General features: G+C 38.8%; 1 protein-coding gene across 5 annotated transcripts in view; it reads right to left on the minus strand.

The window, feature by feature from the left end:
• The window catches only part of fryl (furry homolog, like), a 49,207-nt gene extending 46,834 nt beyond the window's left edge, over nucleotides 1-2,373 (minus strand). For all 5 annotated transcript variants that reach the window (XM_055221510.1, XM_055221511.1, XM_055221509.1 and 2 more), the window contains exon 1: nucleotides 1,831-2,373. In XM_055221510.1, coding sequence (XP_055077485.1) covers nucleotides 1,831-2,035 — 205 coding nt within the window. In that variant the 5' untranslated portion in view covers nucleotides 2,036-2,373. The remainder of the gene's footprint in view (nucleotides 1-1,830) is intronic.
• Nucleotides 2,374-13,117: the final 10,744 nt, after the last annotated feature.

A 13,117-nucleotide genomic window follows, 5' to 3' on the forward strand; every position in this document is an offset into this window, starting at 1 on the left:
CAAGGATTGTAAAACACAGTAACTCTAGAGCACATGGCTAATTAAGCATCATATACATACTATGGGTTAGTGCCATTGTCAAGCAGCCTATGGTTAATTTTAGCAGTTCTACTTCCACTTTGATGGTCAAATCATAGAATCAATGCGGGAAGCAAATACGTCCATTTTTATAGTTTTTATTAGTGTACTAGAGCCTTCAACTGCTATGTTTAGCTGTTAGCCTAGCCATAGCGTTGATCATGACACTGTAATGGCTGCAACTCACATCTATGCATCACCAATACCTGTAAAATGTGAAGTATCAGAGCTTTAGCAACGCCAGTATCGGAATCAGAACAACCAATTTGACATGTATTATATTTATAGAAGATGGGAGAGCCCAGTAGTCACGCTTTAGCCATGAGTAAACACACAGTGGATGCGTGCTCTGACAGGCAGAGCACAAATTCATCAAGCTGTTGCACATTGGATCACCTGTTCACGCCCACTGCATATGTGGACATGTCTTCTACAAAACCTCAAATAACTTTATTTTATTAACTTTATTATTAGACCCATCCTTTCAAACTATAACAAACGCTTCACAAGTGATCATCAGTCATGGATTTTTAAGGAAAATCGCATGAAACTTTTCAAACATATATTATATTCAGTTTCTTTCTATGTCAGTAGCACTGTACAAGATGAGGAGGCGTTGACCTTTGTCCAACAAAATCCAATCTGGGAAACTATAAAAATAAAGCCCCCGGACACAGCTGCCATCTGTCACACTGGGTCTCAATCTTCATCAGTTTCTAAGAAAACACTCCTTAGTTGGCTCTTCCTATTTTTGGGCGGCTGACGGTGACCACAGAAGCTTGATGCAGCATCTACTATTAATGCTTACAAGAATAAATTTGCTAAAATCTTAAAGTGAAGTTGTGATAAGCTTTTCTTAATAAATATTTATGTGCAGGATATTTATCATAATACATTAATATTACACAGACTTGTCAATATTTACATGAATGTTGCATGCCATTTTTGTGATCAGATTTATGCCAATGATTCGTTGAGAATATGGCTGTTTAATATATTATTACATCAGTAAAAATTAAATAGCTAACCTAAAAATTACCTATAATGTTCTGAGTGCATTTTTGCCTATACTTCCTCACACTGTGCATGAATTAGGACTCAGCAATAAAAATGCTGTGTTGGCTCCTTTCACTATATTGTGATCATGCCAATCCAGTAGTTCAGCCATTTCTTTCTGAAAAGATGTTGAAAATCAGTCCACCACACCACTTTACATCTGCTTGGTAGTAAGAGTTTGAGAAAAGTGGTCATTGTCTACTGTATGGCGAATAAACCAAAGAGACTGCAGAAAAGTTACAAACATCTCAATGAAAATACATGTGTACTACCATCGAAATTCACTCTATGAAAAATATCTTACTAATTATCATTAAAAAATAAAAAATGTTACATGCATTCTTCTATCATATAAACATATGACGTTTTTAGATTAGGTTTAGCCCTTGCCCTGCTGTACATACATTTTAAATAACATCAGTGCTTCAGTACAGTCAGATTGATTCCCAGCTCATAATATTAGCTAAACGTCACTCCCTGCTCTCCACCCTGCTTCCAACCTTAAAACATATGCAATATAATAAATACAAGTACTAAATAAAAACAAGTATTTTCTAGTACAGTGAAGATCCAAGCTACTGCCGCAGTTAATGTGGTGCCAACAGTGAGTAAGCTATGTCTTTTTGACTGAGTATACAACAAGTGAGCAACAACAACAACAAGCCTGTTAATGAGCCCACAGTCTTTTGAGCCTACCTTTGAGGGTGTGTCTGTGCGTACCCACATCCACCTGCCCCCCCTGCTCTGGGGTGTCCTCCTCTATGGTATGTCCCATGGACAACAGGCCCAGCCTCCTCATCCGTAGCAGTCTGGGTCCAGTTTCCTTCAACCCAGGTGAGTGGTCCCCAACAGCTGTCTCTCCGGACATAGACGCTGGTACTAGGCTTTTGAGAAACTCCATGTTGTTTTTTTACTTGCTTTCTTTTAGAAATAATCCAAATCTCCAGGCTGGTTCATCTCTCCACTCTTCTTTGTTCCCATTTGAAGTCTTCATGGCGAGAGCTGCCACCACGTATAGTATAGCAGCTTACTTCACTTCCTTACCCTGTTACTGACCTGACAATGGACTTACAAACCAGAAGAGACACTTCAACACAATGTCAGCTTGTGTAAAGCTGTTTGGCTGGTAACACTTGCGGACCCTGCTTCCTGTATTGAACCCATGTGACGAAGTAGCAGCACAACTTATTTTCCTACATCAACAACTTTACCTGTCAGCAATGGGGAGGTGACCAAATGCTTTCCTATGATGTTAGCTATGAGTAGGCAGGGCTAGCATGCTATCTGGGGTGGAACTAGAACATGTTTTATGGGAGATAACACAAGCTCAGGGCAATCAGCCAATCACAACAGACATGAATATGGAGACACGCCCTGCTCTCCCTGTGTGTTCTGGTGCCATCAGAGCAACAAGGGCCAAAGACACAGAAGAAAGACTGACATTCTAAGAGACAAGCAGGAAGCATACACTTAATGGTCTGCCCTTGCTGATATCAGAAACTGGTAAAACAGGAATACATGTTTGTATTATATAAGTGACATTTGTTAATTAGTTTTAATAGAGTGCTTACAAAATAGTCATATCTGTGTGGCAGGGAGCCATTCAATCCAATAACCCCACTGTGATTTACATTATTATGTGCACTGTGCAGAAAACTAGTTAAGAAGCAAAATAACCATTGTGTTTAAGTCCTTTTACAATCAGATCCTTCTGGTCACCTGCTTCTGTCTCACCTGTCTTTTATGATCTCTTTTTTGTAAACACTTAGGATTACCTGATATTAGATTTTACATTTTAAATTAATAAAGAACTAACTAAATAATATTAAAATCTGTTTAATGTACCACCATAGTTTTGTTCAGTCATGAGTAAAACACCGTGGGAAGTCTTAGTATGTTAAATTTTGCATTCACAAAAATATATCCAGCACTCTAATTGTAACTTAATATGTCTTAGTAGTCATAGGAGGCCAGATGCAGAGTATAGAGGCAGCAGTTTCCTCAAACTATTCCAAACATCTAAAGCTCCGAATGAGGGCTGCTGACTCCAATAAAAGCTCACTGCCTGAAGAAGAAATAATCGCTTTGCTGATCTCCAAAACCTGTGGGAACTAAATTAATAGTCCTTCGAAGCATAGACAAAGACAGCCTTATGTCTGCCCAAGTACCAGTATAGAAACCACTGCAGTGTTGACAACACCACTCCAAGATGAACAGAGATCACTCAATAGGACAAGAAGGATCAGCTCCTTGTCATTAATGCTACATGTTTTCTATAGTCCATTACAAAAAAGGTATAGCTTAGGTTCAGCCTTGAGATACAGCAATATTTCGCACAATTAGTTTAATGTTGCTAACTGTTAATTTTCATAAGCATGGTTTACATCATATTCTGTAAAAATATCAAAATGAGAAAAAAAACTACACTATGGTACAAGGTCTACTTCGAGATTATACTCCAAAATTTATAATAAATGCAAAGATTTGTTCAAGGACCCCAGTGCCAAATGCATAAGTACACAAACAAAAGTTAAGAGTTCAACTAACTTTAATGTAAAAAAACAGCCCTTAATTACAAATATGTAATGGTTTGTATTTAAGGGCTGTTATGTAAAATGGCTTGTCCTCTCTCTCAGCCATAATGGCCTGAACACTGTATAGACTTTGAAGAACAAAACAACTTGACTGTTTTAAGTTAAGCAGCTTTGTTGGCACTGCAGGCTTTAGGCTAGATTTCCACGTCAGTGTGCCATAGCCACAATAATATACACTACGTCTTCAGACTGTGGCAAGACCTGACATGACCTTGGTTTTGTCAAACATTCAAGGAAATAAGAAATATGCCAAACATTCAGGAATTCATCATGTGCTATAAAAGGTAGATATCTTTAAGTAATGGGTAAATAAAGAACCAAGTTTCAAGGTGTTACACCATGTATTGAAGTCTATTGCAAGTGTTTTAATTTGATATAATTGAATAGTCAAGACCCAATCAGTTCTGCCGAGTAAGCTTTAAGTGTGGAAAAAATAAATGCATCCTATGTTAACTGCAGTGAGCCTGAGTTAATGGGAAACTCTGCCCTCTAGAGGATGACTGGCAGAAGGTATACCGAGGGGTTAAAAACTGAGCTCAATAAAGTTTCATATTCATCCATCTGTAATGTTTCAAAACATAACTTCCTTAAATGCTACATGCTGCTGCTATGTCCACATCTAATCTTAATAATATGGCTAATCTATCTATCTCTATCTAATTATATATATATATATATATATATATATATATATATATATATATATATATATATATATATATATATATATATATATATATAATATATCTACCATTAAAAAATTGCCCAAATTATTAAGGATGTGAACTGAGGGCTAGAGTAAGCCTCTAAATTGGGAACTGGCTCCTGTCTTCACGGACATTTTTAACACCTCCCTGGAGTCATGTCACGTCCCAGCCTGCTTCAAGCTGTCCACCATTGTCCCCATCCCCAAGAAGCCCAGGATCACTGGACTTAATGACTACAGACCTGTGGCGCTGACGTCTGTAGTCATGAAGTCATTTGAGCGCCTGGTCCTGCACCACCTCAAGTCCCTCACCTCCCCCCTCCTGGACCCTCTGCAGTTTGCCTACAGAGCCAATCGGTCTGTGGACGACGCCATTAACCTGGCCCTTCACTTCATCCTCCAGCATCTGGACTCCCCGGGAACCTACGCCAGGATCCTGTTTGTGGACTTCAGCTCTGCATTCAACACCATCCTCCCTGCTCTGCTCCAGGACAAGCTCGCTCAGCTCAACGTGCCTGACTCCACCTGCAGGTGGATCACTGACTTCCTAACGGACAGGAGACAGCGCGTGTGGCTGGGGAAGAATGTCTCGGACACTCGGACTACCAGCACAGGATCTCCACAGGGCTGTGTACTTTCTCCCCTGCTCTTCTCCCTGTACACCAACTGCTGCACCTCCAGCCACGACTCCGTCAAATTGGTTAAGTTTGCGGATGACACCACCCTCATCGGACTCATCTCAGACGGTGATGAGTCTGCCTACAGGAGGGAGGTGGACCGGCTGGTGTCCTGGTGCAGCAGCAACAACCTGGAGCTCAACGCCCAGAAGACAGTGGAGATGATTGTGGACTTCAGGAAAGTCACAGCCCCCCTGCCTCCCCTCACCCTGACGGACTCCCCCATCACCACTGTGGACTCTTTCCGCTTCCTGGGCACCTGCATCACCCAGGATCTCAAGTGGGAGCCGACCATCAGCTCCCTCATCAAGAAAGCCCAGCAGAGGATGTTCCACCTGCGGCAGCTGAGGAAACTCAAGCTGCCAGTCCAGATGATGGTGCAGTTTTACACTTCCATCATTGAGTCCATCCTCACCTCCTCCATCACTGTGTGGTTCGCTGGGGCCACTGCCAGGGACAGACAGAGACTGCAGCGCATTGTGCGGCACTCTGCTGAGAAGGTGATTGGCTGCAGCCTTCCATCTATACAGGACCTGTACGTCTCCAGGACTCGGGGGCGAGCAGGCCGTATAGCAGCTGACACTTCTCACCCTGGACATGGACTATTTGAGCCACTTCCCTCTGGCAGGAGGCTACGGTCCATTGGGACCAGAATATAAGAACAGCTATAAGAACAGTTTCTTCCCCTCTGCTGTTTGTCTCATGAACACTTTATAATATCTGCACTAAACTGGACACTTTATAATACCGGTCACTTTAATAAGCCACTTTGCACTGTTGTTCTGATGCTGCTGTTGTATATATTTTCTCCCTTTAAGTATTTCATTTGATTTTTTAAGCATATCTTTTTAACTTTGTGCATGCCCTTATTTGTATTTGTATTTATTCAGTGTGTTTATGTTGCACTTTTTCACCGAAGCAAGATCCTAGTTTGTGAACTGTGTTCACAGACTATGGCAATAAAAGTCTTCTGATTCTGATTCTGATTCTAAATGGCCTAGTGTTTCATAACACTGTAGTGACCCAATGTTATTATGTAAACCAAAATAAACTTCAAATAAAACAGGAATAGCGATCAGGCTGGACTATTTTGGAAAGAATTAGGACAAAGACATCCCATTGTCCAAATCATTTCATGCCAGAAGAGGTGAGGATAACAAAATCCAACAGGTCATGCTTGCACTTATTACTACGAGTCAGACAGAGAGAAAGAAGGAGAAGTGATGGAGCAGTGATAGGCATCAGGGCCCGTTGCTGTACAAAAACCAGCAAAGGCAGCTGTGGGTTTTGAGGGGCCAGGCCTGTAGAGTGCGGAGCTACTGACTTAGAACAATAGTCCGAGCACAGGAGGCCTCCGATCCCAATCAGCCCAGGAATGTGGAAGAGGAAGCTCCGGGAACAATGTGCAGCGTTCCTCTGAGCTCCTGGACCCACCCGGCTCTGCGCAGTGCAGCTTTCATGTGCCCGAAAACAGGAAGAGTGTGAGGCACGTTCTGGAGTCATCTGGACCAGAGAGGCCCTTGTCTGTAGCATCTTTAGATGAGCACATGTTTCAACTTGTGCAGCAGCTTCTTGTCAATAAAAAACACAGAGGCCTGAGGGAGGAGACATGAGGTTCAAAGGAAAGCTGCACTGCCACCTAATGGTTAAAACTAAAAGTGACAATGCAACTTTAATGAAACTTGAATACAAAAAAAAAAGTTTAATTTTAGACCAATTTTACTTTAACAGGGCTAGATAGGAACTAAACCAGTTTGCAGTTTTCAGTGATATAGTATTAGATTTTGAGTGTAGCAAAAAATGTGTATGATACATATCTTGTGTCCAGTTTTCTCCTTTCAATAACATTAATGGTGGTAATGGGACACTAATATACAATAATATGATTGATTGACTCAAAAAATTTCAACTAAAACAGCCATATAGAATTTCATGTGGTGCACTTTCAGTCATCAGAGTCATGACACCAGGAAGTGAAGCTCCTCTTATCAATCACTTCTCCTGTTTGGACATTTCACAATAGAGACAATAAAGTGGTTTATCAGCAGATGTAGGGTAGATTTTAGATATACAAGTTTGCTGCTCCAAAATGGAACTCGAATCACATCAGCCAATATTATACTATGACAAATCATTATTTATCATTAACCAAATAATAAGGACTGGCTGTATTTGAGTGATCGAAAAATTCACCACTTTTTTACAACATTATAATTCATGCAATCACTAAGAAATATGGCATACCATACCATTAGTGCATATTGGTACCAGTCAGTCTACTTGAGGTTAAGTGTCAACAAGTTAAGCTGGTCACGATCTTCAGGAACTCAAAATGCAACACTTGCAACAAAGCACTATAACACAAGCTCTGCCCAGTGCGGTGAATGACAGATGCAAGGCCAGCCCAGTGGAAGCTGTTGTCTGTCAGTTCTGGAGAATGTGACCGGGCCAGCCCACGATCAAAATCAACTTAGTCCTCAGCAAACACTCAAAGCAGAGGACAAGAGGTCACAAGCAGAACTGTACCAACAGAGACAACTTATTGAGAAACACTGGAGAGCAACATGTTTCTTCAGATGGATGTGTCACTGTCCCAGCAAGACCTAACCACATACTGTAAGTTCTCTGTATGTCGGTTGGTAAGTATGGGCTGTTGTTTTGATCAATGTCACAAAAGCATTTCGACTATAAGTCAAGGCACATAAAGCAGAAAATATAAAAGCCAGCAATAGGTTATAAAGGTATTAACAAACTTAAATATTACATTTAATAAAAAGGCTGAAATACGGTTTGATAGAGCTATCATAGTCTTTAAAATACTCTTTATATCATTGTTTACAAATAAAGACTATTATAATGGGCCAGTGTTGTTACCACTTCACAGAGGAAAACATAGAACCAGGCCCAAATATTTCAATGTATTCAGTTATTATGATACTAAATCAAGCCCTATGCGCCAATCCACACAGCTATAGCATATCTAATCCCCCAACATGTTAAATCTACGTCTTGCAGTTTTCATGCAGCCGTGAATGGAATGCTACTTTTCCCGAATCCGCCCAAGAACATGCTGGCATACCTCTTGTAATAGCTCCAAACACATGTTCTATTATATCAGGCTGGTTGAAATCTACAGTTTTTTCCCCTTTCTAAACTCAGCCAAACAAACAGTGAGATTAGAGGAAGGGTCCTGCTTGTTCCCACGCCGCTTAGCTTTAGCTCGTGTAAAATTCTGCTACAAAGTGAAATGTAATGCTCTTTAACTTGTGAAGACACACCTTAGGGCCATAAGCAGAGACTGGTACTGGAACAGGCAGAGCTCAGCCGTCTTTTGATTCACAAAAATCTGAAATTAAACACAAACAAAAAATTACAACTTTGGTTACAAAGTGTAGATTTAAATAGCATGCTGCTATCAAGCAATCAACAAAGCAATGGAGCATCAGAAATATTTATAAAAATAGATTGCTTCTATAAAACACACTTTCATAGCCGTGTTATGTAATGCAATTAAATGGACACAATTACAGTGATTATTTAGTTTAGTTTGAGTTTATGGGAAAAGCTGTGAAATATAAAAAAAATGGTACCAAGAAACAGCAATGATTTTGTAGAAAAGAAAAAAAATGTACTTTTAAACTACTGATTTTAATAAGTCAATTTTGGTTATGTCAAAGAAAACAAATGACAGAAATCACCTAGAGATAAGGATTTGAAAATGAAAGTTAAAAATCCATGCAAGAGATCATATCGAGGTCAATTGGGCTTGTTGTAATAACTATACCGGTTATTTTGTGCTTATTTCTAACAATGACCTGATCATTTGTATGCTATAGTTCCTATCGACACCACTGTTAAATCCATCTTACAACAGAACAGCCTTAACATAAGTATTTTTGATGCAGCAGTAGTAAGTTTATGTCACTGTGGCATTACAGTCTGTGATGAGATCCATGGATGAGTCAAGTGCTAAAAGTCAGACATCTTGGCTTTCCCAACTCAGACTGCAGCCTCTCGGGACGGTCTCATGACATAGTGATCTCCGCCTGATTTGGCTTGTATGCAGCGGGATTAAACCCTCCTCCTGAACACTGCAATAATCTGAAGATTACCCACTGCATTCAAGAGTTACATAAGTCATCACAATCTCCAAAATGCAGGATGGAAAGTGCAGATAACATGTATTTGTTTATTGTTTGCCATATTAAATAGGATTAGAGAGAATGGGAGAAAAACAATGATACTAGGTTCAATATTTTAACAGCACCATACCATACCAACTTTATTTATAAAACACTTTATAAAACTTTACAGCTGGCCAAAGTGCCAAAAAGTTTTGCCTTAATCGTTTAATCTATTAAGAATGAGACCATTACTGTTTTACATAATGGTAGATATTGTCGTCTATGTACCTTGTCAACAGTATAGCTGAAGAAAGTGCATTTCAGCAGCACTGAGAGACTAGGCAATGAAATACCTAACTAAATAAAAAGGGGAAGTCTGTACAGATAAAAATAAGATAATGCATCCAACCACAGGGGTATGAACTCATAAGAGGGCGCTTCATCAAAATAAACAGAAAACTAAACAGACTAAATTGAATCGGAATTAGGGCTAAATCTATTAGTCATAAGAGCAAATAAGACAGTTTCCAACATCTGTATAGCTGATAATTGAGCTGAGCTTGAGATCACATTTTATGTTGCTTATATAATACTACCCATAAAACTGCCATTCAGTATTTTGAGCATACATATACATACACATTCATATAAACCAACAATGAGTAAAAAGGCTGTCTGTGTCTGATTTCAAACAAAAGGAAGGAAGACTCAACCACACTGACAGCGGCAGACAGAGGTTGAGCTGTGAGAACTTCCACTGCATTAGGCTTTATCTAATGGAAATAGTGACAGTTTTCACTCCAAACAAGACAAAAAGACTTACACCCCTACGCACTCACTCAAGACACTTCTCACGCCGTCAGACCTGTGAAGAATACAATGACCAACTTCCTGTTTCAACACAGCAACCCAAAAAAGCCACACAAAAATTTAACTAAGCAACACCACCCAGAATCCAGAATAAAGTTAGACATTCAAAGTACAGAAATAGCCCATGTTCACAGGGAATAACAATGTAGATTTTGTTGGGTTTATTGTAAAGATACCACAAGTAGAAATGATCTGTTTGGGTAACTCTATGGTTTCTGTGGTTAGCATGTCTCCTAAAACAGGAGAGTTATACTTTGCCAAAACAAAGCATACAACTGCAATTAATTCATATTTTTAAAGATTTAATTACAAACACTTTGATGGAGATTCTCAAAATAACATCATGTCACTTTTTTACTATGATTTGAGGAACATAACTGTACCCAGTAATTCTAGTGCTGAACATATTGGGGAAAATATCTCATTGTGATTTTTCTGACAGACATTGCAACTGCAATTAGAAGTGTGATTTATATTTTAATAAAAAAGCTTCAGTTCAAAATTGACATTTTAATTTCATCTAGAAAAATTGACAAAAAGACTGACAAATGAACTGAAAAAAACTAAAACTAATATACGAGTCAAATATAAAAGATGCTTGTATAGATCTAAACTACAGGGTTAGCAGTTTTCGCAGACAGATGAGATATTTTGTCATCTGTGAAAGAAACAATGCTACTTGAAAAATATTCGCCTTTGCAATTTACTAATTCTAATTGTGATTTTGATTCAATTGTGATTAATTTTGCTGGCTTAAGTAATTCTTTGCACATTCTGTCCTGGGGAGGTTATTTTGGTGTACCTTTGACACAGGAGGGGAGGTAAAGGTTGCCTCTGCACAAATGACCCAATCAATGTTTAACCCAAACTTGGTCTAAAAATGTCATACTTTTACAGGGACATGCTCACACTGCATACAAATCCAAATGGAGATAGGGTTTTCTAACCCTAGTCTCAAACCTAAATACATTTACGCAACATGCTGCTAACTGGGAGAAGCTGTTGTGTGGTGTAGTCATTTGGACTAAACCTATATAGAGATCCCACCAACACTAAATGACAGGCCTGGCTCCAATGTGTAATCACTACTGTTGGACAAGAAACAGTTTTTTTCTATGACGAGAAGGACAACCACATAAACAAATACCTTTTCTATATAACTTCTAAAACATGTTAATACTTATATTTTGAAACGTGTTCGAAAAAGTTCTTTGCGCGCACTGGTTTGATGACCACACAAAACACAAGAATCACATCTAAAATTAATAACACATTAACACTTATGATACATGGCAGTTTGGGTTTTTTTTGGTTTATTTTTTATAAGTAGTTTACAAATTTTGTGCTGAGGTCAAAATCAAGGTGATTTCTTTTGTAGAAGCCAGACCTTTTGATCCCATTACATTAGTATATAGTACGTTTTATCTAAAAACAAAGCATTAAGATAATATATTTTTATTACTTTTTAGAAACAGTTTGTTTTTATACTTGTGAGTAGTTTGCAGATTTGTGCAGAGGTTAAAATCTGGGTGGTTATTTTGGAGAGGCCAGACCCAAACATCAGTCCTGTTCCAAACCCTGGTTCCCAAAGCCCGAGATAATCTGCCTCAGCACGGCTCAATTATAGGTTATTTTCAGCAGCAGTACTCACTCCTTATTGTGTGAGTATAGAGTCTGCATTTCCATCAATGAAACATCAATGAAACAAGAATAACAAGAACACTCTTCACTGCCATCAAAAAACATGTGGTTCAAAAGATACACCTTAGAAAAATTTTAACTGGAGAAAGTGGTAATAGAAAGAAGGTTATTTTTATGTCTACAATAACTTTAAATATAAAATGCATTGTGTATTCTATACCACCACTTGCACTTTTAAAAATATTAGTTTGTTAAAAAAATGATTGAATATCTGAGAGCAACCGTGTAATTTAGTAACAAGGTCATATACTCAATCAACAATTCACAGCATGTAATTTAGTTTAAAGTTTCAAGTATCAAGTTAATAATTTAGCAGTTGAAACAGGTCACATGAGGTGCAGGAAACTCCAGTGCATCTTCTCTCTCTGTGTTATCTACTATTCATTAATTTACATTTAGGGCCCGATGTTTGAAAGATGTGGGGAAATCCCGTACACCTGAAATAAGGAAACGCGTTTAACTGATCAGTCATATGCCCCAACCTCCCCTTGTCTAGAATGGGTGGTTCCATCCTTGGACCATTTTCACTGCTGACCAGTTTGTTGTCACCAGTTTGTTGTATTTATTTAGTGTGTTTTATGTTGCACTTTATCACCGCAGTAGGTTCCTAGTTTGTGAACTGTGTTCACAGACGATGGCAATAAAAGTCTTCTGATTCTGAAAAAGTACCACCTAAGAAAATACTTGGCTTTCCCAGTACCACCAGATCTAAAGCAGTTCTATAACAGATCTAAGGTATGGCTGATTGGGTTTGAATAGGATTAACACAAGATTAAACTTAAGTTAGAAAATAAAGAAAAAACATCAATTAATGATTAAATCATATTGGAGGAGAGCAGATACATGCCAAGTTAGGGCCCTTTGGTGTATTAAAGAAGCTAGCCAAAACAATCTCAACAAAAACTTCATATTCATACAAAGCATTTAAAAAGGCATGTGCTTGGCATGTGGGGCCAGGTGAACTGCTGACAAACTCAGGACCTCACACTAACAAGTTGTCCATTTCAGTCTCCTTAAGAAGAGCCTTATGCAACAGGAAGGCTTTAATCTCTGCATTAAAGTTATTTAATATTTCTGAAATGCTGAGTTAACAGTTAATTCACGAGAAAAGCTTAGAGAGGGAGGGTCTTGCTTTTTCTAACCCATCCACCGCAATACCATTAATGTCTTACCAGATTATGGCAAACACACTAATTCACCAGAGTAATTCCATCAGATAATCACAGATACACGGTTATGTGCAATCTATGGGGATTCCCTGTAGTCTGCGTGTACAGAGAAAATACTTACATCCGCACGGCCATCACAGGC

The sequence above is a fragment of the Periophthalmus magnuspinnatus genome, chromosome 4 (genome assembly GCF_009829125.3).
Source record: "Periophthalmus magnuspinnatus isolate fPerMag1 chromosome 4, fPerMag1.2.pri, whole genome shotgun sequence".
Lineage (NCBI taxonomy): Eukaryota > Metazoa > Chordata > Actinopteri > Gobiiformes > Gobiidae > Periophthalmus > Periophthalmus magnuspinnatus.